At 39.1% G+C, this 27,228-nt stretch overlaps 1 protein-coding gene across 1 annotated transcript in view; it reads left to right on the top strand.

Annotated features, from left to right (window-relative positions):
- LOC137255409 (corticotropin-releasing factor receptor 2-like) overlaps positions 1–22,763 on the top strand; it is a 160,194-nt gene extending 137,431 nt beyond the window's left edge. The window contains exons 6-12 of the mRNA XM_067792851.1: positions 495–648; positions 1,132–1,192; positions 6,677–6,743; positions 7,946–8,031; positions 10,713–10,848; positions 18,286–18,327; positions 22,536–22,763. Of these exons, the coding sequence (XP_067648952.1) occupies positions 495–648; positions 1,132–1,192; positions 6,677–6,743; positions 7,946–8,031; positions 10,713–10,848; positions 18,286–18,327; positions 22,536–22,763 (774 nt within the window). The remainder of the gene's footprint in view (positions 1–494; positions 649–1,131; positions 1,193–6,676; positions 6,744–7,945; positions 8,032–10,712; positions 10,849–18,285; positions 18,328–22,535) is intronic.
- The last annotated feature ends 4,465 nt before the right edge of the window (positions 22,764–27,228 follow it).

Raw genomic sequence — 27,228 nt, 5'->3', positions numbered from 1 at the left:
ACCAAAACAGATATACTTTCACTTGTTTTTCAACAATCTGATGCATGATCCTCGTGCATTTCATCAGCCTAAGGTTTGCAATTAGTTCCCCCAAGTTCGTGGAGTATTTTATTTTCAATGTAATCATATATATATATATATATATATATATATATATATATATATATATATATATATATATATATATATATATATATATATATATATATATATATATATATATATATATATATATATATATATATATATATATGCATATCATATATCGTGAATGCTTTAAGTGAGTCAAAACTTGTGATGGGTAGCATATATCATTTTAACTATTCTGAAAAACCCGCACGTTTATAGAGAGAGGGGAACATTATTCCGTACTCATCTCAAACCAGGAGCTTACTTTATCTGGTCGCCATAACGCTTCTGTCCGCAGTAAGAAGACTTAATTGTCGCCATACCTACATATGTATTCATGAAGATATCATGTTGTGTCTTTCCAGTGGATATGCAAGATCATCGTGACCCTGTACAACTACTTCCACGGAACCAATTTCTTCTGGATGTTTGTGGAAGGTTTATACCTGTTTACCATCATCGTGTGGGCTTACTCGGCAGACAAGATCAAGCTCTGGCACTACATGATTGTCGGATGGGGTACGTCACAGATATAACTGTTGATTACGGGATTAAGTGGTTTTGTGGGGCCGACTTGGGAATGTATGAGAAAATATAGATGTAGTATGGGATACTGTCAGAGACATTTTCGCCTGTCTGATGTTCGCATCATTCAGCGAAAAATGACAAATTGTGAACGACCGTCGATCTCTGGTTTGTCGACCATACGAATGCTTCGGAGTAAAAGTATTTCGGATTTAGTCATTTCTTTGCGGCTGTGTCGAAAATCGGATAACTCGAACCTCGGATAACTCCATTACATCCATTACAAAATGGATACAGCAGTGTTTGATTGTTACATACTAGTATATATATTGCGAGGAGCTAATAATGATTCTTACAAGATGAGAGAGATTAGGGAGGAACGGATTATTTGAAGTGGATATGCTTTGGGGCAAAGTAAATGCAAATAATTCATAATCGCTTACAATTAATATTTACAACTGTTTTCCTGTTTTACAGGGTTACCTTTCATATACACGATTGTGTGGGCAGTGGTCAGATCGACGCTAGATGACTTCCAGTGAGTGCATATAACGTATAAAGTGCATAAGTCTACATATAACGTTGGCCACCATAAACGTTATCAGATGGTCACTTTGAAAGTTGCCTTGATGCTTGACTATTGAAAAATCTTGGAGGGATCCCGCACCCAGTCAAATCCTCAAGCTATGAATCTTGAACAACCGTTCATCTCTCACCCTAAAACCGTCTTTACCTATGCCATCTCCCGGCTCAGTCCCTGCCCTGCCCTAAACAAATGCAAGAAAACCAGATTAATTAATTAAATAACAGCAACATTGAGAGTCTACACACCTTAGGCAAAGAGAGTAGAGCTCATATGATTCTTGGTCCATCGTGTCTAGCCTATTCTGATTGAATTTGCTTTAAACTATCTGTGGAGCTATACAGAGAATTTGGCATTCAATTATGAGTCATTGCATGCGTACCTTGTGTCTCATTTAACAAGGTCTAGGGAATGAATTTCCTAATTATAAACGTGATACCTACTAAAGAGATTAAATTTAATTGTCATAATCTTTACTGTTAGTTACCAACCAACTAACTGAAAGGCCTTTCATATACTAAACATGAGATTTAGAGGTTTATATATCCCATTATATCTGGTCTGTGTGTGATTCAACTCTGGATTAGCTATAAGATACTTTACAGAGAATAAATTATCTGCTTCCTGTGCCTGTATGTGTGGAAGGGAGGCGGGTTGGCCTAGTAGCTACAGCGTTTGCTTGTCACACCAAAGTCCGGGTTTGATTCTGGGTACAATGCTTGAAGCCCGTAGCTAATACCAACGCCTGAATAGCTTAGCCAAAATACTGTCAAAGGGTTATACAACACTCACATATGTGCTGTCTGTTCCTAGCTTGGTAATTGCGTGGTTTTCCTGTCGCTGGACGAGAAAGCGAGCCGTCTCAGTTTGAAATTCGTTGCATTCCTCCAAACAATATATTGCTATAGCTACCATGATAAATTGTCATCGTGGACATGTAATAGGACTTGGGACTACTCTTGTTTATAATCCAATACTTGCTCCGACAGGTGATTTCGCCTTTGTGAGATCAAAGAATATATGAGAAAAGATATTGCTTTCCTGATCACCTCCTTGCTGATTGATCTTAGCGTTGGTGTGAGGTTCACATATCCAAATGTATACAGAAATGGGTGTATTTTGGACTAAAATTTGCTTCAAAACACATTTAGTTCCCTCCATCTTCCGTGGTGGAGACCAATCTTGGAAAACGGTTAATTTGTGAGAAAATAACTGAGTCCAAGATTAAATCGTTCAAAGCATTGACATAGTATATAACGGACTTCACGGAATGATTATGATTTATTTAAAAGTTTAGATTGATGGCATTCTTCTCGGATTAAACGTCTGGCCGATTTACCTTTACGAATATTAATATCGCCCAACTTACGTAGTTGTTAAAGGCATGCAATGTTACTGGCAAACAAGGATAAGTTGGGCACCGACCTGACAGTTGACCAGCATTAGCATGTATGAGTGCCTTCCACTGTCCGCCATCAAGTGCAGTTGCAACACGGAGCCCGGGAGTGTCTTATGAGCAGTGCGTGTATACGCGCGGAATCATTTTCATCGTCATGCACTGCACATGTACTAGCCTAAGTCTGCGCTCCCTTACACAAACCAAATGGGTTTGCTCATTGCCGCGCAGCTTATTCTTTTTGTAAACGCGTTCCCTGGTCCAGTTTACCCTGGTTTCGCAAGTAAATATATTTTTTGTTACAAAATGGCTACACTAATTATGTTTAAGTCTAGAATGTGTGTTTCTATCGGAATGATGTACAACAATCATTATTTCAAACCAGGGTAGGCCCGTGAAGGTCCGGGGTAGAATAGCCCCTCAGCAACCCATGCTTGCCATGAAAGGCGACTATGCTTGTTGTAAGAGGCGACTAACGGGATCAGGTGGTCAGGCTCGCTGACTTGGTTGACACATGTCATCGGTTCCCAATTGCGCAGATCGATATTCATGTGGTTGATCACTGGATTGTCTGGTCCAGACTCGATTATTTACAGACCGCAGGTCATATAGCTAGAATATAATATTATTGCTGAGTGCGGCGTAAAACTAAACTCAGTGACTCACTCACTCACTCACACTGACCCTTTTACAATATAAAACAAACAAGAATTTGTTTTACGATAGAAATAGTGTATATTCGGGTAACATGTCATTGTTTTATACCTTCAATATGGAGGGTCCCTGCGATTGGTTTCAGCTAAATATAATTGGGGTTTTCTCAAACTTTTTATGGGTAATCAGGTATATGGTCAGATATATTTTGACAGTTCTAACTGATGAGATAGTTATGTGATTTCAACAAATACATGATCCAAATATGATTCAAATAGTTCGTGACACCACTGGTTTCGCTTCGCTATTTACGTTCTGAAACAGCGACAATCCAATCTGTCTTCTCGCATGCACTTCCGACAGAGAATCACGTGAGTTTCCTGTACATTGTCCATTCACCGTTTCGTGACATGTGAAAGATTGAATCGTACGGTGTATTACCGGTCTGTCATACAGATTGTTAAAAAAATGCATGAAAAATGCGTGGGCCTGTCGTAAATGGACCATACTTACTTTGCTTTGACCGCTGGCGCCGAGACGGAGCCCAGCCATTACAAACGAAATGGGTGCTATTCGCCAATCGTCTGGTTCGGAATGACACAAATAAATCACAAATGATCACAATTTCATCTAAACTGTGTAGTAATCTTGTCGTCCCACATCTCGTGTCTCTTCGGTTTGATTTCATCTTCCCCCACTTCATTTTTTATTCATTATTTTATGTTCCAGGAAAAACGCTACTAAAATACATGTCGGTCTTGCAGCCGTAACACAGAACATCGATTGTTACAATTCCCGTAGAATCCCAGCCCTCGCTTAGAAAATAGGCCTGGGTCTATATATATGTCAGTTGCGAAACAAAACATAGTTATGGCCTTTGGGAACTTACCATTATTAGTACGAATCCTGGTTCGTCCCGATTATGTTTGCTGGTTCGTAAGCATCTTTCCAGTCGTCGTGTGTGAACGTGAGTGGTAAACGTTTGGGACAATCACATCGAGCCTTAATATAAACTGTATTATAATCTGATGCGCCTTGGTGTTACTTAAATAATGATCAACGTTTAGCACTCTATATTTAAGATTACACTTTCACAGTAATGTCAAGGATGGGACGCATCCCAACACAAGTACTAGATTTAAATATAACAAGTGTAGATTTAAATATAACATAATTACATCTCACCACTTTCTAAGCGGCGTTGTGTATTCATAGCTTTCGGCCGTTGAAGCCGTGCCAATTTACACTTGTTAAAGGGTACATAAAGTCCGTGATCTAGACTACCGGTGAGTCCGACTTCCATTTCAATGTAAGCTCGGTGCCTGAGTGGGTTTAATGGCTGACGTTGTCTGCTGGCGATTAGGTGCCTAAACTGGAAATGTGCAATGATCCCAAAACTAACATGTGTCACATGTGACCACGTTGTACATTGCATTATGCATTCATAATTAAAGTGTCCTTCAACAAAACTCACTCAACACATGGGGTCTTTGAACTGGAGTTTGCGGTAATAATAATTCTGCCCACAATCAGATAACATGCTGAGTCGCTCGAAATTTTGAAGAAGTTTAATCCCAAACATATTATGTGTTACATGTGACCAAGCTCTAAATGGCATCCTGTATTCATGATCAAAGTGGCCTTCAACAAAACTCACTGGTTGTCTCACTCAAAACATGGGGTCTTTGAACTGGAAATTGCGGCAAGCATGATTCTTTCCACAACCAGATGATGCTAGTCGCTCAAAATTTTGAACACAGTTTCCCGTTGTGATCGTTATCCTGTTAGTCAACAGGCTTCAGAGAAGAACAGATTTTGGTTAATGACGTTGTCAGTCATGCGACGACGAAATAATTTCATCACAAACAAAACGTTACATTTAACAGCAATTTGTACATGTTAAAATATCACAGCATTTTTTAAAACTTGGGTTGTAAACAATTTTAGATTCAAGGACAATCTTGTAACTTTTCAAACTCGTGAAGAAAACAAAGCTTCATTTCAGAGAGGAAATGTATAAATCTTTATCGAATTTCAGAATCCGCTGGAAGCAATTTTATCACTCGACGCAACTGCACGCATATCATCGCTTCACGTATAATGATGTGTAAATTAGAGAAAATATCTCAAAGTAGCAGAATGAATGCTGCCAAGATTCATTATCTTTAATATGACCCCAGTGTCCTCAGTCACGAACCCAATTATTGGTTTTTGTTGAAAAGACTATTCACGTTTATGTCCTTAAAATCGCCATGCAGTTGCTGTTTTCATTTTGAAATAAACTAAATATGCCTCCAGACTGATCAATGCCCTTATCAGAATATGATATATGCTGACATGTGCATTCATGTTATTCATGGGAGTTGAGGAAGTGGCTTGCACGGAGGTCCCATACTGCCGCCTGTTTCGACCTAAAATCTCCATTTCGCGAAGAGGAAAATTTGAAACAAGCCAAGTCGAAATTCAGCACGAGTATTTATTAGAAATGTGAAACGCATTGCATTGTCATTCAGGCAGGATGTTTAAAAAATGAAGATCGCATAAGATGCATGGTCAAAAGACCAGTTTGAATTTAAACACATTCAATGGCGTACGACGGTTTTAGGATAAATTAGAGTCTGTTGAATTCTTGTTACTTGAAGTACCCATACATCTATTACCTGTCGTGCGGTCGGGTACCCTAATGTTAAGGCGTTCGCTCGTCACGCCGAAGACCCTGGTTCAGTTCCCGACATGGTACAATGTGTGAAACCCATTCCCATTGTTCCGTGCCGTGATATTGCTGGAATATTGCTAAATGCGGCGTAAAACTAAACTCACTCACTCATTCTATTACCAGAAATCGCAGATGTGGTGCACCATCATTAGGTGAAGTAGATTAGGGTAACTTTAGAGAATGAGTTTTGTTTTAGTGTCCCCTTAAGCTGCATTTCTGTTACATCATCGCGTGTCACCTTCATATAGAAACAATACAAATGACATAGGACGTACGGGCAGACGGAACATTGTCATTTGTCCAAGACTCGTGAAGGTCCGAGGTAGAATAGGCCTTCGGCAACCCATCCTTGCCATATAAGGCGACTATGCTTGTCGTAAAAGGCGACTAACGGGATGGATGATCAGGCTCGTTGACTCGTCATCGGTTCCCAACTGCGCAGATTGATGCTCATGCTGTTGATCACTGGATTGTCTGTCCAGACCCGATTATTTTCAAACCGCCGCCATATAATTTAACTGAGATACTGCTGAGTGTGGCGTAAAACTAAAGTCACTCATTTGTCCCGACATCAAATCACAAGTGGCAACAAGAGGACATAACTCTGTTTTCAAGACCACCAAATTTTCATGGTCAACAATGGTTCCTCTAACGATGTTGTGTTGTTATCCAGATGCTGGCTACCATCGGAGACACATTATGACTACATACTTCATGTCCCTATATTCTGGGTCCTGGTGGTAAGTTTACGTGCCTGTACTGTCAGTTTTGTGGATATGACTTTATGCTTCTCTTGTTCATAAATAGAACTGATGAAAGGGTAGATACAACAATGGTATTGATATTTTAATGGTCAACTTAGCGATTTTACAGATAGTTAATCTGTGGAATCTGTTTCATTGAATAATGAAGACTGGTTAATCTCTGATAATGAAGTTCTCTATGAATACACAAAGAACTTAAGCATTTCCTTTTCTCTCTGTGTGAGAGAGTGTGTGTAGGCGATTATCATCACAATAAAATCAGCATGGATGGTCAACTTAGCGATTTTAGAGGTAGTTAATCTGTGGAATCTGTTTCATTGAATAATGAAGACTGGTTAATCTCTAATAATGAAGTTCTCTATGAATACGCAAAGAACTTAAGCATTTCCTTCTCTCTGTGTGTGAGAGAGTGTGTGTAGACGACTATCATCAGAATAAAATCAGCATGGATGCCAATCACATTGTCAAAGAGTACATGTTGAAAATCTATCATTGCGAAAATACAGGGGGATGCTTATTCATTGCGTATATTTAGACACTATTGAAGGGTTTAGGTTATGAACCTGCAGTCAGTTGGGTTAGTTGTTAAATATGTTATTACATGCTCCTGATGTCAGTCACTGGATATTCCGGTCTAGACTAGAAAGTTTACATACTGTGTCATGCAGCTGTAGTCCTGCTGGCTAGGACGTAAACAAACACATAATCATAATAATCAGTATTGTAACTCCGCTCAGCCATTTAGAGAGACGACTTGTGAAAGTGGAAAGGGTTTTGCATATCTTTCCCAATTAGATACATGTAAAGGCAGAAAGTTGAAGTGACGTAAGTTGAAAGTGATACTTATCTGCGGAAATCCTGTTGTTGACGGAAAGATCATTTGCATGATTGGGATTCGAAACTACGTCCATAGGATTCTGTCTCTGGAGAGGAAGGCAACTGTATATTAAATAATTTCAACATCTTCGATTTCTTACATCTTGCAGCTGGTATATTGATATGGTCATTAGCTTCTTCTGAAGGACCTAGAAAATCAATCAATCCCAGTGTCGTCATCTGTCTCCATTCTACACTGACATTCGAAAATATTGCCAATTAAAAGGCACAAATGCTCTGATTAATTCTATAAATAGAACTCACTTCTGATACGGTGTTTTATCTGTTTGTGTCTTTTACAGAGCAACATACTTTTCCTGTCTGCCATTATCTGGGTCCTAATCACCAAACTCAAGGCCTCCCACAATCTGGAAACACGCCAGTACAGGTACATAAATATAATGCTACACGAGGTCTCATTATATACGAATGATACGAAACGTGTGTCCTTACTATGGTATCTGACCGAGCGACATTTCAGCCACATACCATAGGAAGGTCACGAATTTCGTACAATTCGAATGTAATGATACCGAGTGTGGTATTTTATTATCTTGTGTGCATCATATTGACAAAATAGCGCATTTTTGTTATTTTAATGGTTTCAAACCGAAACCGTTTTTATAAAGAGGTTACGGAATAGGTTTTATACAGTAGTACACAATTTGCATGATGTCACACTGCATTGACGTCATACTGCATTGACGTCACGATGCATGTCAGGTGTCATCACCTCGTACAGCCTCCTGCACATTCGTAACTACTCGCCTCTTTCCGTAACCTGTAACGCCATCCGGCTTTACGGAATGACCCGAGTAGTTACGAATGCCTCCCGCAGTGACCTACTCATTGGCACTCCATTTGCAGTTGATTCAGTCGACTAACATCACTGGTGGAATCATTGCGTCTATGTTTTTCAGCTGATATAATGTCTCAATTCGGTTCACAAACAAACAGCAATGTTCGCAGTGTATTGCGTTCCCACAATGAGTAGACGTTGCAGAATGAATGGATTCAAAACGTGACATAATGTAGAGGTCATCTTTTACCTAATCAGAGACCCGTGAAGGTGCCGGGGTAGAATAGGCCTTCAGCAACCCATGTTTGCCATTAAAGGCGACTATGCTTGTCGTAAGAGGCGACTAACGGGATTGGGTAGTCAGGCTAGCTGACTTGGTTGACACATGTCATCGGTTCCCAATTAAGCAGATCGATGCTCATGTTGTTGATCACTGGATTGCCTGGTCCAGACTCGATTATTTACAGACCGCCACCATATAGCTGGAATATTGCTGAGTGCGGCGTAAAACTAAAACTCACTCACTCACTCTAATCAGATTATTAGTCGTCACGACACAACGCGATACGACACTTGTGTGACGTACGAGATTAATATGCAACCACCCATACGTTGACCACGTGGGTAATAAACTGCAGTGTAAAATAGCCAGTTCGTGAGTATGTTCACACTGTGTTTGTGTGAGTGCGTTTGTTTTTTGTGCATCTGGTACACATGGAAATATATATCGAAACACGTCATACCTTTCATTGTATCAATACCTGTACGGATAGCACAGGAACTTATCGAAAACTCACTTTAACTTTCTGTTTGGATAGACTGGCTCACAATTAATAATTGAGCTGCAGTTGAAAACAGCAAACATGTCAGCTGCAGTCAAAGATAGCAAATATGTCAGAAAATTGTCAAGTGCTAATAGCTACCATCGTCTGACGTTAAAAGTGTTGCGATTTTCGAGATTCTGGCCTACAATCCTCAAGAAATGACACATACATCAATAACGAGCGCAGTGTCAATATCTGATGTAACCTCTGCCAACTGCGGTGGCATCAATGATCCTCTCGTTCGTGACTGCACCAGACGCTGCATTTAACGCTGGCCAAATGTACTCTATACTTGATGGAGGGCTTGCCCCAACATATCACGATGTTATACTGGAGGATGGCTCTGACGTATTATTCGACCCATAATGTCCCACACATGCCCTCTGGCGTTGAGATGAAGTCCGCCTCTTGACGTAAGAAATTCCCCAACGGTACATGGACGGAGTGTGCTCGCATTGTAGTGCTTGAAAACTGACCTTGAGCTCAGAGGATGGTTATTGAATTGTGGTACAACAACCTTGTAAAGGATGTCAGTTATGTATCGCTGTCTGTTACCATTTTCTGTAATCGTCACATGGTCAGGTTTTCGGTGAGAGTAACCCATCAATGAACCCCTCACATTCGGTACTTTGTGTACACACAGTGGTTCTGGACAGGAGCTCAATTATGATCAAAAACATATTTTCCGGCCAGAAGATTCTTCCCTATGAGGTCCAATTCCAGTGACATCGAGCTGACAACAAGCCAGTCGTGCCTCTTTGTGAATAAAGGAAACCTGATAGATCGACAGCTTTTAGTCGATGTCGTCATGTTGTTCTGTAACATGTACGTGCCGAAAATAAATGAAACGGATCGAACTAATCACATTGAAACATAATTATGATATCAGTATTACGGTCTGTATCGTAATCGAAATCGTATGTGTTGAGATACTTTTCTATGTGTCCATATTTATGCTTTTTCAAATATGCTCGTTTGTTTCTATATGTGTATGTGTGCATGTGTGCCTTTGCGAGCGTACGTTTGATAGTTGACGATTGTGCTAAAAAGCCACTGTTCTTTTCTGCATCGGCTTGTATATGCGAAGCCCTTTCCTGCTGTTAACCACAGTATATTAATGTGTTAAATCGGTGTAAAAGTCCACTCAGTCATTTACTGAGGACGACAATGCTTCGTAAATTGTCCGAGGGATAATAAATAATTATCTTATCATACACTACTCAAAAGATGTTTAGAAACACCGGATTCTTACATATCACCAATTACTGGTAGTAATGTGAGTGAATCTATTGATCTTTACCTTCTTTTGAATAGTGTGTTTGGTTCTCTTACAGTTTGCGACTTTGGTCTCATATCGCATTTCTTTTCCTAGGTTTAATATCCAAAACTGAAAAGTACTGTACTGTGAAATCCATAAAGTTTTATGTCTGTCGGGTTTTTTTTCAGGAAGGCTGTGAAGGCCACCATCATCCTCTTTCCCTTGCTGGGGGTCACCTACGTGCTTTTCTTGATTCCTCCTAGCAACGACCCCGTGGTACAGAACGTGTTTCAGTACGCCAACGCATTTCTTCAGTCATTCCAGGTAAATAACTTTCTGAAAATAACTTTTGAAAGCTCGACTGGAAAATGCAAATTTCTTTTTAATGTTCCAAATCTTTGCTCCAGGAAAAAAACGTTTTTGCCAATTTGTTCTGCATTATAATCAGATACTTTTTTGCAAAATGTCTACAATGGCCACGTGATCGCTAATGTAGAATATCTCCGCATTAAGTCGAACGTGTGTGGAATAGAAATGTATCATCGACCAATCAAGAACTGTGTTCGGGAAACGCAGCACAAATATGAACGCATATGCACAAGGCACGATCTCTCGAAATTAATGACCTACACATTGTTTCCTCACAACTAATGATCTATTATACATTGTTGCCTCGGAACTAAGGGTCTAAAGAAAATTGTGTCTCTCAAATAATGATCTACAGACAAAGCTAATGACGTTCAAATGTTGGTTCCACGCAGCTAATGAATCTTTGCAACTACTGAGCGATAGTGAACGGTATTCGTTCCATGACAACGGTTCCAGATAACGTACGACCGCTGGACGAGGTTTCATGCAACTGATGTTCTGACGACAATTCCTGATCGTAACTGTTACATACACTTGCATACACTTGTTCCTTGCAACTACGTGTAGTATATTCGCAACGAACGACCTACTGACAATGCATCCTCGCAACTAGTGACCTACAGACAAAGGTTCTTCGCAACTAGCGACTAGCAGACAGTCAAATGTTCCTCGCAACTAGCGACTAACAGACAGTCAAATGTTCCTCGCAACTAGCGACCTGCAGGCAAAGGTCCCCCTCAACTAGCGGACTGCAGACCAAAGTTTCCTGCAACAGACAAAAGCTCATTGCGACGAATGCTTGCAGCTAACGAGCTACAGACAGAGCTAACGAACCACAGACAAAGCTTCCTCGCAACTAGTAACCTGAAGACAAAGGTTTCTTACAACTTTGGACCTATCAGACAAAGGTTTCTTGCAACTACTGACCAACAGACAAAGGTTTCTTACAATTACGACCTACAAACAAAGGGTTTTTACAACAGGGAAAGGTTTATTACAACTAATCCCCCACTAATTCCCTACAGACAAAGGTTCCTTATAAGTACCGACCTACACGCAAAGCTCCCTCGCAACTAGCGACCTGCAAACAAAGTGTTATTACATCTAGTTCGGCACTGACAACGCTATCTTAGAAGATACGATCTACAGACAAAGCTCCCTCGCAACTAGCGACCTACAAACAAAGTGTTATTACATCTAGTTCGGTACTGACAACGCTATCTTAGAAGATACGATCTACAGACAAAGGTTACTCGCAGCTAGTGACCTACAACGTTTTATCACAACTAATTCGGTACAGACAACGGTTTCTTACAAATTACGATCTACAGACAAACGTTCCTCGTAACAAACGACCTAACGACACATCTTCCTGGCAACTAGCGACTTGTAGACAACTTACGACGTACAGACATTGGTTCCTCGCGACGAAGATACATGGCTCACAACTAATAACCTGCAGACGAAAGTCTCTTACAACTAATGACGTAACGAAAAGTGTTTCTAGCAAATTAAAAACTTCCTGAGTTCATTTTTACAATATGTAGGTCGCGCTACTGACATTCCTTGAACTAATGGGAATGCAGCAGTTTGCACTCAAGTTCGGTAACTCCTCACCAGGCAGTAATGGTAATAATATTGCGAATGAGACCTTATTATACTTCTTTGATAATCTGTAACATATGAGTGAGTGAGTTTAGTTTTACGCCGCACTGAGCAATATGCCAGCTATATGGCGGCTGTCTGTAAATAATCGAGTCTGGACTAGACAATCCAATGTCACTACCAAGTCAGCAAGCCTAACCACCCGATCCCGTTAGTCGCCTCTTACGACAAGCATGGTCGCCTTTTATGGCAAGCATGGGTTGCTGAAGGCCTGTTCTACCCCGGGACCTTCACCGGTCCTGTAACATATGAACACATAGTGAGAAATAAACCAATTTTCCAGTGCTACTGACACACGAATACATAATTGAGTTCCCTTACATTCACTCGCCTTCTGGAACAAAAACCCAAACCTTCCCATTTTCAAACTTGCTGGCATTACCAAAACTCTCATGTAGATATATAACATCAACTCCCGAGAACAAGCCTCGATTGTCTCCCGAGACATATTACATTGAGCGTAAAAGGCAAACATTGAGGCAATCTTTCCTTCAATGGATCACAGACAGCCATCGATGACGCCTTGTGTTCGCGAAAAGGGTAGGTACATAATGTTCACATTCATCGACGTTAAGCTGATTCAGTATACCGTATTTGGAAACACGTCTATGTACTGAACACAATGGGTACTCATTACACTTTAATGTTTGCCAGTAGGTTTCGTCTGTCCCCAGGATGACAGTTACCACTATGTCATTAAACTACTAAATGGCTGACCAGTGAGACACAGTGTCATCATGGCATTCTTCTTGAGGGGTATTAATCTACTTCTTCACTGGCGTTATAATGATTAATCATGACTGACTGACAGCTTCATCCCTAGTCCATCGTCATCCACGCGCACGTATTCACCTCTCTGGGGCGGTGGGGTAGCCTAATGGTTGAAGCGTTGGCTCGTCACGCTGAGGTCCTGGGTTCGAGTCCTCATATGGGAACAATATGTGAAGCCCATTTCTGGTGTCCCCCGCCGTGATGTCGCTGGAATACTGCTCAAAGCGGCGTTGAACCATACTCACTCACTCACTCACTCACTCACTCACTCACTCACTCACTCACTCACTCACTCATTTTATACACCTCTTGCTGTCAGGTTCTAAATTCAGAACTGTTATCTCTGTCTCTGATAAATGCTGTCAAAACATGACGAGTCATCAGGTACCTAAACCGTCGTGGTATATCCTACTCATCTAAAGTTCACTTTAAACACTCACTGCATGTTGTGAATATATATTTTACTGTCAGATTGTGAAATGAGTAAGAGGGTCAGCCATTTCAAGTCATTTTCTGCAACAACAATAAATATACTTCAGTCATTTCATAAAATGTCATTTTATCTATATGTTGTGGACAGTGGTTTGTGAGGTGTGGTTGCTCTGGATATAGCAAGTGTCGAACAAACAAATGTACATGCTTCAACACTACGCTGACGTGCAGCAGTCGCTGCCACAATAGTTCAAACTATTGGTGACAATCAGTGAAGTTGTAAATGTGATCCACTTTAGTAGATTCAGTTATTAAGTGAAAAATGAAAGAACTATATTGATTGTTGTTACACAAAATGACGCGAAATGACTCACCCGTTTATTCATAACACGAAAAGACTGATTTCACAATCAGACTGCAGCATATATAGTTACATCAAAGTTGAATTCCTCCACTGACTTGGGGGAACCAAGAGCATGGTGCAGATGAATTTCACGTGTACCATACATCAAATTGCCGAAAAGTACGTGCATATGTCAAGCATGTGAACAGCTGCGTTTTGGTGTAACGTTTTGTTAATAATTCGTCAGTTTTCACGGAGTTTCATCATTTATTGAACTCACGACAATAATCTTTTCAGCGTTACGAATTGGTTTTACGATACAGCAGTTCATACGTTAACGGCACATTTAAACTGTATGGAGTATTTTGCAAAACTGGTTCAGATCAAGTGACTGAAGTAAGTTACTACTTTAACACTAGTTAGTCTCGGGTTATGATGGGTGGTATGTCTCTGTCTGGCAGTGAGTGAGTGAGTGAGTGAGTGAGTGAGGTTTTACCTCCAGCAATATCACGGCGGGGGACACCAGAAAATGGGCTTCGCACATTGTACCCATGTGGGGAATCGAACCCGGGTCTTCGGCGTGACGAGAGAACGCCTTAACCACTACGCTACCCCACCGCCCGGCAATAAGACTACAATGGCATCGCCCGGGACCAATGAAAAACGTCGTTATTTTAGAAGCTCAATCCAAATTTAAACCACGCACAGAAAAGAATAAACAAACACGGCGAAATGTATGTTTATATCAATGCATCTTTATTAACAAACATCCTCTTTTTTCAGTATAGAGAGAGGTAAATTTGCACTAAAACATGTTTCGGGTCCGGATTTTAGTGTCGGAATTCGGAAGAGGGGGATGTCGGACTAGAAGGAGTTTTTTTATGATATCATATAGGGAATAATTCGGGACCAAATAAATATGTCGATTTACAGGAAATGTCGGATTAGAGGGATGTCTGTTTAGAGAGAGTCCACAGTACGTTCGCTTTGAAAGCATAATGCCATGAATACACACTGCCATTTAAAAGTGGTTCAGTGGAACACATGCTATATTTGAGATGACATTTTGTCACTAAAGTACCGATCGTAGTACTTTGGTTAAGTTGAGTCAACCGGGATCCGAACCCACCCTGTCAGACCCAGGCACCTAATCGCGATCACACAAGTCCATTCAGCTACTAGGGCTTCCGTTGCGTGCTTAAAGTAATCAACTGTACTATGAACGTAAAGAATGCCATCTGTTTTAAACACAGTGAAGGATTGTTGGGGTAGCCTAATGTTCGGTTGTCACTCTGAAAACTCAGAATGGATTTCTATGAAGCCCAACTTTCTGTCCCACCCTGATGTTGCTTGAATATTTCTAAAAGCGGCCCAACACCTTAATTCATTCATCTGAACTCAAGAGTTTCGAATGGAAGTTTTAACGTAGCTTCAAAACAATATCCATAACATGACACACTGTCACTTTTTGTACATATCCGATCATCAAACTCTCTTTATCGGTTACTCTATATATTCCATGTCAGTGCCAATGCAGATCCTATTAAATGCAGTTATGGTATGTTCTAAAGCTTTGAAATGACCTTAGAAAATTTAACTTCAGAATCGAACCCGAATCGTGAACGAACTCATTAGACTACCACAACACCAAAGAAATAAATCCATCGAATCAATCACTTAGCAGACTGTCATGTAATATAGAGAAGCACATCTTCTAATATGTCCATGAGTATCACGCATCCGACATCCACAAACCGAGAGCCCTGTGATCATTCTCCACAACCAATAATGCCCACTAACCGACTGATTTATATATCAATTCTGCCACCAACACAATCCATAATTGTTAATTGTTAGCCTAAATACCCAATTGCTTCTAATTCTGAATTCTCCTGCCTTCTTATCCCAATCTTTATAGTGTGGCTAGCCTGATGAATGGCTTCGGTGTCCACTGAACTGCAGCTAATACCTCTCCGAGACGTGATTATCAGAGGCAATGTGTGCTCAGATGCCTGATCCGCCCTATCCTCATCCCCATCTTCAGAGTGGCCAGTGTTATAGAGGAACTGAATGTATTTATCTGTCTGACTGTGCTTTTCAGAGTATTACAGCTATTAATTGTAATGGCAATAGCTGGATATTTAGGTTATAACATATCTTGATGAGGGTTTGCCAATTTTTCATATGGTTGTCCTTTAAGCAATGCCTCATAAGTGAATTGAGAGACACTCAAGGTGTTGCACATGCTGATGTGATTCATTCTGTGTGTCAAGAACAAATGTAGTTCAAATTGTAGTGTGATGATGATAAGCATTGTCAGAGGAACACCAAACATAAAAAAAACGCTGTTAATAATGATGATGATGATGATGATAATAATAATAGGCATTATCAGGAACAGAATAGGCACCAATTTGTCGTTGATTATGATAATGATTGTCAGAGGAACACCAAAATGCACAAATAACGTAGTTGATGATGATGATGATGATGATGATGATGATGGTGGTGGTGGTGGTGGTGGTGGTGGTGATGGTGATGATGGTGGTGGTGATGATGATGATGATGATGATGATGGGCATGGTCAGAGGAACACCAAATGCACAAATAGTAATACTTATCATCACCGTCATCTGCATTACAGCAATAATAGAATGTATTGAACGAAAAACAATTGTTCTATTATTTGATGCAAGCTCATTGCGTAATCTAGCTACACCATTTTATCATGTCTTTTCTCGCCCCTAAAATAAATACCCACCCTGATGTTCCACAGAGATGATTGCAGAATTTGGGTTAACATCTTTTCCTTAGTTGGTCTGCCCTTAATGGTGTGTATATTTACACGTATACGTTTTCAAAGATTAGGGAAGACCACATATAAACGAAATCGATATCAAGAGAAGTCTTTTGTCGGTATTAACAAAGCTTCGTTACCAAGGTAACATATCGAAAACACTGGAACTGTTACCTCGTAACTTAAATCGATGGTGAACGTGTATGCATATCAGAAATTCTTTACTTTTTAGTGTTTGAAAACAACGATACTATGAACATGTTCAAATAAAAATAATACACACAAGGACCACTTTCAGATTCTTAAAAACGGACTTTGTGAATGAAACGAACGCTGGGGTGGGTATGTAGGCTCATACGTCAAACAGAGTTATGTCCCTTCGATGTGATAGGTTCACATAGATTCGCATTTGAATTACGAAATTGACGATATTCGTACTTTGTTTGTTTTATTAGCATCGCGACTCTACTCTGAGATTTCATCTGAGGATTTCACTTAGATTATTTCTGGGTTTACATCACATCTAAACGAATTTATTATAATATGTTCATGAGTATCACACATCCGACATCCACAAACCGAGAGCCCTGTGATCATTCTCCACAACCAATAACGCCCACTAACCGACTGATTTATATGTCGATTCTGCCACCAACACAATCCATAATCCATAAACGAATTTATTATACAGAGGATATGGATGTGCAGCATCGATTACTGACAATGACTGAATCGGATCAATAATAAACAAAAACAAAAACAAACAAACCATGAAACAACCCAACCCAACACACACACACACACACACACACACACACACCACCACCACCACCACCACCACATACACACACACACCACACACACACACACACCACCACCACCACATACACACACACACACACACACGCACACATGCAAACAAACAAAAAACAAACAAACAAACAAAACCACACACACAAATACCATGGGACTTAATCTCGACATACTAATTAAGTGAATAAGCGAATAACATCACTACATTATTCAACCTCTAATGTCACTATGTGACTATAACATTTAGTTTCAGATACGGCAAACAGTAACATTCAAAACTGAGAACTCTGCGTCATTTCAAGAAAGGTCCATAGCTTTTCTAGATTTTTCTTTTTTCCTTCTTGCTCGTTTATTTCTTCTTACCGCAATGCAGTGGGCATAAATAACCTCACTTGAAATCCTATGTTGTGTCATTAAGTGTGTAGGTTGGGGATCGTTTCACATTTAAGTATTTTTAAATATAGACTGTTGTGATGTTTCTTTATAACAATGGCAATTTGGAATGCGATATGTTCTGTGCATGATTCATCGGCTAAAGCTGGAATGATTGTTAATATCTTGTTGATTTCAGGGTCTCTTTGTGGCTGTGTTCTATTGCTTTTTAAATGGTGAGGTATGTATAACATTTAAACAGATTGTTATATGGGTGAGTGCGACCAGTGCTTAAGAAACATGTATGTCTGATGTACAGACGAGTAAGTGAGTAGGTTTTAGAAACATTTATATATAATGTAGAGACGACTACGGTTGAGTGGATTGGTAGGTGAGTCAATTCGTCAGTCAAGCAGTCAGTCAGTCAATAATTATGTGAGTGAGTGAGTGAGTGAGTGAATTTAAGAAACATTTATGTAGGATGCACAGACGACTGTGAACGAATGAGTAGGTGAGTGAGTTAAAATATATAGTCACACTGGCAGTATTTCAGCTGACCTGGGGCTCATTTGACTACCATTAAAGAGCAGTGTAATGATTTGCAACATCACAAGCTGACTTAAATCTACTTTTAAAATGGTAAAACTATTTGAATATTTGGTAATCATACAATATAATAGTCGGCTACAAATCGTCAGCAGCAAAGATAAGGTTGCCACACTAAAGGCCATTAGGATCCACCTGTACACCTACTATTAACGTCCTGGCATTTGTCTTGTCGCATGTCTAGTCGTTGGGAGGTTGAAGTGAAGCAAATGTTGTATACATTAAAATTGACGTAGATGTAATATACCTTGAAATGTGTGCCCTACACGTCCTACCTGGGATGAATATTTCATGTTATTTTAATCAAACCTTTCACAATCTCAGCTATGAATGTATTCCACCAATACTAATACAAGTCTGCTTATACAAAACATCACAACTTTTCAAACAACTTAATTACGCTCAAGAAAGAAATAATTGAGTGAGAGGATACGTCCAGAAAAAAAGTTTGACGAGGCTTTAATTTGAAATACTTTATCATTGTGATGAGAGACCTATAAGCCTCTTCAAAGACATTAATCGTGTGAAAAACAGTTTTGGTCATAATGACTTCATGTGTGCTCTAGATAAGGCGCGTACATTTTTATTTAATAAAAATCACATTCGCTCAATCAATTACAAATACGGGAGTACAAAAAAAAACTCATAAGAATCACCTAAAACCCAATAGCTCCATAATACCTTGCGTACTTTACTCGGTGAAATAAATTGGCTTGCGTATGAAAATTTGTCGTGGCGCCCAACCTCCATAACAATGTTAGCAAATGTTAAGTGACGACTATATATACATATATACTATATATACATATACTGTTATGGCCGTAGTCACTCTCCGGAGTTTACTGTAGTAGTCACCTGACTTCCATGTTGAGTGTTTGGTTTCCAATTATTTGGCAATACAAGAATTTCTAAAAACTTAATCCTATTGGGAAGCATTTGTATTCATGTATTTAATAGTGTTAATTAGCCAATAAGGGTAAGAAACTCGGTGTAAAAGTACTCAGTTCTTTAAAATATGGGGAGTACACAAACTGCTAGTTACTCCTCAAAACATGCAAACACTCATACATAAACAGGCATAGGAGTAAATACCCATTTGCTTGAAAGATTATCTGGAGCCCTGGAGTGGTGATGGAATTACATATCACGTCACAAGTGGCAACTGCGAGGTCATAGAACTATGAGATCATTGGAGAATATAATGGTTTGTTGTTGTTTAACGCAGTATCCCTGCTACATACCGGCGGTCTGTAAATAACCGAATCTGGACCAGACAATCCAGTGATCAACAGAACGTGGTTTGGTCTACGCAGTTGGAATACAATGACATGGGTCAACCTGGTCAGCGAACCTGACCACCCTATCCTTCAATCGCCTCTTGCGACAAGCATGGATTAATGAAGATCAGTTCTAACAAGGATCTTCACGGGTCTGAGATCACTGGAGTGTTTAACATTAGACATGTGCACCCATACACACCTGACCGATACACAGGTTTATGTTATGTTCATGTCCCTTTCACTGTCTTTCATACCCAGCAGATGCAACTTCTGAAAACATGATATAACATTTGATGTAAAGGACAGACACATGAGCACAGCATTTATCCTTGCTGACGTTAACCCCGAACTTGATCAGATATCAATCGTTTTTCCAAATATATGTGTTATTTTCAACTTCATTCAAATCCGAACAATGTCTTTTCAAAACCTGGCGTCTTTCACGAGAGATTTATATGCGTGCTATTTCCACATGACGAGTCTTTTCACCGTACTATTTACATGGAATCTACCCTCAAATTGCATAGAAATGAGACTACAATTATAGTTTACTTCGCGAGTTTCAACGCAGTTCTCAATATCATGGTTACTGATAGTGTCTTTAATCTGCCACCTCCACCAAAGATCCTTTGGCTGTAAAAACGACGGAGTGCTTGGAACGATATCTGTTTAGATCTTTCGATTGGGTCTTTTGAAACACGCAAACGTATCTTTTTATAGCGTCATCGCCTACAAATAAATTGCTCAGCAGAAAGACAGACAGACTGTTGAGCAGAGATTAGGAGAGAGTGACTAGAGTATAAATTAGTCCGGCTCTTTAATCTACGATGGTTCCCATTGCACGGTAGATATCTTCAATCATTTTGCTTGCTTTAAAGATGTCAACACTAACGCATCGAAGCATGTACAGTAGGAGTTGATTTGCTTTCTATTAGGCATTTCAGTCTAACTGTCTGGCTATCGTCTCTTTGAAAGACAGGCTTGCCCAGTTTGATAGGAAACGCTTTCAAAGTCATTTGCACTTCTGTGCTAGATGAGCAAGCAAATCACATGTCTAAGGACGAGAAGCGGCAAGGCGTTAACAATGATATGAGGAACCGAGTGTTGGCTTGTTTTTCATATTGTTCTATCTTAGATATTTTTTGGGGGATATATGAGAGATTAACGTGTTCCGGTAGAGGGCGATTAATAGTGTTTTAACGAAACTTTATCATGTGATTAAGAAATAATGACACAGTAAATTAAGTTTCTTCTTTTATCATTAAGTCATGGACAAACACAACGGAATGATATAGTGCGGGTGTGAATAAGAAAGCTTGTACGACTCTTTTAGCAAGACTGAAGTAATATCCCAGTGTGGGGATAGAGGGAAAGGGTTTCAAACAGTGTGGATATGTGAAGAAGGGAACACGGGTTCTCTGATGAGCGATCGCTTTAACCACCATGAGGGATCATGAATGGGATAGTGCTTGGAACATTAGAATTCATCTTGGTAAAATTATATCAGTGTCTGGCATCGGTCTTACCATTCTGGACTTGTGTAGCATCGAAGTTCTTGACTGAAGCGTTATTGACATCATATGTGTATGGCAGTGTATTTTAATGCACTCTTGGTTCTCAGTTGGTTGGATGAGCTCGCAAGTGTAAACAATAAAACCTGCAAGGCAAACGCAAATCATCAACCACGTTTGAAGGTGTCTAACACGACACAGAGAATAATGGCTTATTGATGGTGACATGAGAGTATCAGAATTCTGTTCGACTTTTTGCTTAATAATTGTTAGCTCTTGTAACAAAATAGGTTACCTTTGGGAATATTCACGAGATGGCAAGATATATATTATCGTTCAGGTTGTATGACAATAAACCACTTCGACGTACGGTGATATATGGTGTACTGTCCAGTGAGAAAGTGGGTTTGATTTTATGTCGCATTTTGTGTGTCTATTAATGGTGGACGGAAACCCCAAGAGATATTTACTGCTTTGGTAAAACCCACGACTTCTTGAGGAATCTCTTTGAAATTTAATGGAAAATTCAGTCGTATTAGAAAGTACCATCATCACGATTCCTGGTCAAAGTAGGCATCCTGTAGGTCAAAGTAGGCATATGTAGGTCAAAGTAGGCATTCTGGCATCCTTGCTTCTCAGAAACCACTGACATGTGATTACTAAAACACAGTATGACGTGTATCTATGTTTGATTTATATGATCTGGCCCGGACTTCGCAAACAAACACGTTTTTACTCAAATTTCAGACTGGGTTTTATGATTTAAAAGAGGAAAATCTTTATAACCCAACTGCATGAAAATACAAAAATCCCCAATAACTTACTTGATTTATCCACCAAACTCGTACATTATGGGAAATGCATTTTCCAGAGTTTTCTCAAAATTGAGTAAAACATGACTTATGTTAAAACTCAGACATACGTTTGTTTCGAGAAATCAGGGCCTGGACTCGTAGCTGGAATATTGCTGAATGTTTCTTGAAAAAAAGTCAACTGATTCGTTCAGAGAAGCAAAGATAAACTGGTCTGTAAATTGTCTGTTTTCCATCCAGGTGCAAGCAGCCATTCGTAAAAAGTTGAGCAACTACCAGGAGAGTCGAAGTATTGTTACCAGATACACGAAAACGTCATTTGTTGGTTCTCCGGCTCGCTCAACCAGTAACTACAACCAGAGCCTTCAGATGAGCACGTGTAATGGCGGTAAACAAAATGGCTGTCGCGGGAAGAGATACAGCGAGAGTTCGCGTGGCATGGAGGAGGAAGCAGAAAACATGTTGTGACTGCTCACGGGGAAATTAAAGTCCAACAAAAGATCACATGTCAAATTTAACATTAACGAGGTAATGTTATAATCGAAAAATATATTGGATATTTTATGGAAGAGCAAAGGAATGGGGCCATACATTACCTTCAGTTCCCTTGCCAGTCTCTGTAAGAACATGTTGTTATTAGGATACAATTTTAAGAAGTAGGGGATTACCAGCATACCACTAGCCATTGGCAATATACACACACACACACACACACACACACACACACACACACACACACACACACACACACACACACACACACACACACACACACACATATATATATATATATATATATATATACATATATTCCAAAGCATAGTCCCAGTTTCCACCTTTGCTTCATCATTTGAATGTTATCAGTCCTGTAAATCCGATATCCCCTACATTTTTAATGGTATATTATACATGGGATTCAGTACGATGTTGAATTTCAAGAGATTTACTGTTGTATATTTTTAAATGTTGTCAAAGTTGTTTACACATGTCATTGACCTGTGTAAATCCGACAAGTTGTTGAGATTTAGATCCTCGGTAGTCCAATACATTATGAGCAATTCGTCACCACATGTTCAGTTTGGAGTGAGTGCGTATGCCTTTAAGCTGCTTTCAGCAATATTTCAGCAATATCACGACGAGGACACCAGAACTAAATTTCACACACTGTTCCCATACGAGGAATTGCTTTTATCATTAGGCTACCCCAACACCCGCTACGGTTCAAAAGGGACGCTTCTGTCGATCTAGCTTAGTTTGTATGTCGCTTATTCCAGTACATTGGCGTACATATATTTTAGTTTCATTCGCATCCAGCTCAGAACGACGTTTGGGTGGTGAAGAACCCAGGGTATGTAATAGAAAGGTATATATATATAATGCACTGGATTACCGAGGATGAAAAATTTATTGAAATAAAAAAAATTATGAGAGTTCAACTAAGAGAGGAGCCGTATTTTACATGATATATGACCTGGCGATTCTTTTAACGGTAGATACGTTCATGTTTTGTTAATTAATTGTTCGAAATTTTAAAGATGTGCTTTTAAATGTGCCATATATGCGTATCAACAAATGTATATATCTGTATGTAAATAGAACATGTAAATAGAAATTATTATTAGAATAAGTATGACTTGACAAGCTTTCATTCCAAACTGTGGATTTTAAAATTGACAATAATAGTAACAGTGTTTCGTTTTACGTGTACGCTCATCCTAAAGTATATTCAAAGATACATTTTGGGTATAATTTCTTATGATAATTAATAATGGGTGACTACTCACTTTATGATCCCTCAAACAGAATCCATTATTTTTTGTTAAATATATAAGACTATATATTTTCAATTCTGTCGTATGCAAGCGACATGTGGACAAAATAAATGACGTCATTCTGTATGTTGGAAATTGGGCGGTCAGTCACATATCGAATGTTTTGGTATTGAGCGGGTTTTTACGTATTCTTTCCAACTGTGATGAAATTACCGGACCAATTGCTAGTTACAGATCTCTCAGAACTAATATGTCAGCCGATTTAGTCTGAATGAAATTAGGCTGCGGTACCTTTTTATATTTCTAATACATTTTATGAGCAAATGTAGCTACTCGAAGAGATCATGGTATTTGCCATGAGTTGTGTAGTCTTTGACACGAATATCAGTGAAATTGCTGCCTTCGTATTATGAGGAGGTTCACTTTGAATATTTTCAGTAAAGTGAAACGTTTTGTAATGTTTCTCAATCGAAACTGATACTATCAGAAAAATGAGTAAATCAAAACCTGTATTATATTTAAAAATAATTGAAAGAGAATGTGCTATTATGTTGTCCATCAGAAGGGCCCTCAATCTAAGTAGTATGTTAACAGGGCAGTTTCCTTTGATGATTCTCAATTCCCGATGTAAATTTTACTGTCTGATCGAATGAGTAATGTTACACTGAAACCGTTCGCATTTTCACGTCTTTGTGATTAAACCATATTACTTGTGTTCTCAAGGTCATCGGAACAGTCAATATATTCTCAGCTCCCAGAGGAGTATAAGTACATGTCTGGCAGATACGTAGTGAGGGCAATTTTTCAAAAGTATGACGGAACGGGTACACTGCAGGAGATTACTGCAGGAATGAGATCAAATTTTCTGACGTGGTACCTGACAGAAATGTGTACAGGAATCACTTTATTTATAACACATTCTAAAACTGCGCAATCTTAATATCAACACCAAGTGTACTTTCACATTCGCATGATCGTAGTGGCGGAATAAAACATGTCAAAACGGGCATGTGTGACGTCTTTTTACTACCCTTTCCAAGTTGAACCTCCATACACCAGAAACAACTCAGCTCAGTTGATGATTAACCGCAACTAAAGAACAAACAAACAACCAAACAAACAGTGTATGTTATGCAATTAGTCATTCGCCCAAGAAACCACCGGTTATGGAGCGCGACTTCAAGAGAATCAGGTCTCTGCTTGCAACCATGTCTTGGTTAATATGAACTACATATTGCAAATTGTACATTGGCCACATCATATGCCAGATTATGGGTGGATGGTGGTGGTAGGGTGGTGGTAGGGTGAGGGTGGGGGTGATGGGGATGGGGTGAGTGGGTGTATAGGGAATCGGATATATCGTGGTATAGTTTACTGAGTTACAGCGATATATCTGATTAGCCAAACATTCTAATTCTTATTCGTTTTTTCTATATTATCTATTCATGCAGCAGAATTTCGGGTTTGATAGTGACTAAATATCTCGCCACAATGAAGAGTTGCCAGAATGAAATATATATTATTGCATAAAAAGATTGTTTATAGTATATTTGTATTTGTAATATTACATGGTGGTACAAGAACAAAACTAAGAATAAAACCCAAAGATATCTGATTGAAAAGATCTACATTCTGCCTCTTACATTATATTGATTGTATAATGTTCATTACGATTTCCCATTACTGCAAACACATGTGCTACTCATAGCTTGTAAATATGCCACTTGTTCCAAGAATAAATCTACGCTTTTAAATGTCCAATATCGTAAATCTTACAAAGTTACTTCCGAAATGATATATATTCTTATAACTAAATTCCTCTTAGTTGCCAGCTTCATCATATTCATTGCATTCATTCCCTGCAAAGCAGTCTGGCGTCTTTAAAGGCGAGCCATGCATAATTCATAACACATGGTATGTTGAAAATATTTCTAACGACGCCCCACTATTACATAAGCGTTCCTATATTGTCCACGGATGGACATTCGGTTAAAAGTTATGAAGCCATCGCGGTCGATGTTTCTTTAGATTAGTTTGTATTGCAGTCATTCACCTACCTTGATCGTCATCGGTACAATGCACTAACTACTTTAGAAATAAGAACATATTATACTCACAGAAACGAATAAGGGAACACCTAACAGTGCAGGTGTTCAATTTGTCTCTTCCAGAATTTCATCCAAAGTGCAGTAGAAAGCTTGGGAAGAAACCTTAAAAAGAATAAATTAAACTTGTACTTTCAGGTGTTCCCTTATTCGTTTCTATGAGTATAATATGTTCTTATTTCTAAAGTAGTTTTTTTTTCTGAAATGTCAGTTGTTAGGTTAAGCAGGTGGACGAAGCAAATGAAAGTATTTAGACCGTGTACGTGCATGGACGGAATTATAGTGCTTGGAAGAACAATGTCAACATATGTACTGCATTCATTGAATATGTTCTGACCAATTTGTCATTACATTTATGCGTGATCACCATACAAACAAAATGTGTGACACAAACTTTCGTTGAAATCTTACCCAAGTTTGAAATTCTGCCCTCCTCATGCTGCCTATTTCATGTATTTTATATCATTGTTATATTATTTGTATAACCCGCTTCAACTGTCACCAACAAATGAAGTACGCATGTTAATGTACCAGACATAACTTGAGGTACACGACGTATTTTGAGTAATATTTAATATGGCAACTACAGAGTAGCATGCAAATCTACTAGTTCTCCAAAATATCTGGAATTCAATCCGTATATGAATCACAAAAAGCAGGTAGATGTACATGCCATATCAATCAATGCTAATTATTGTATACTATCAGTACATACTTATTTCGCCACCAGACTGGGGCAAAAGGTCTCAGCATACGAATATTGGTAGTTAGCGTAACAGTATTTTTTTCTCCCAGTTTATTGATAAAAATGTACTTTGCGTTCTGTCCATCTTTAGGATTTATCCCAGTAATCATTATCGCTCACTTAAAGTGGAGTTTTATATTTTGAAGACCTCACAATGTCTCTTTCATATTTTATTTAACATCACTTTGATATCCATCACATATTTCATCTGAACACCTAATTAGTCCGACTGAATAACATGTACCGTAAATATCTGATATGTTTGCCAAGGGTTTCAAATGATCTCCCAGGTTTCAAACATACCTCTTATT

Source organism: Haliotis asinina, chromosome 11 (assembly GCF_037392515.1).
Source record: "Haliotis asinina isolate JCU_RB_2024 chromosome 11, JCU_Hal_asi_v2, whole genome shotgun sequence".
NCBI classification, from domain to species: domain Eukaryota; kingdom Metazoa; phylum Mollusca; class Gastropoda; order Lepetellida; family Haliotidae; genus Haliotis; species Haliotis asinina.
Note: the sequence above shows the minus strand (reverse complement) of the source record. Positions and strands in the feature narration are given on the sequence as shown.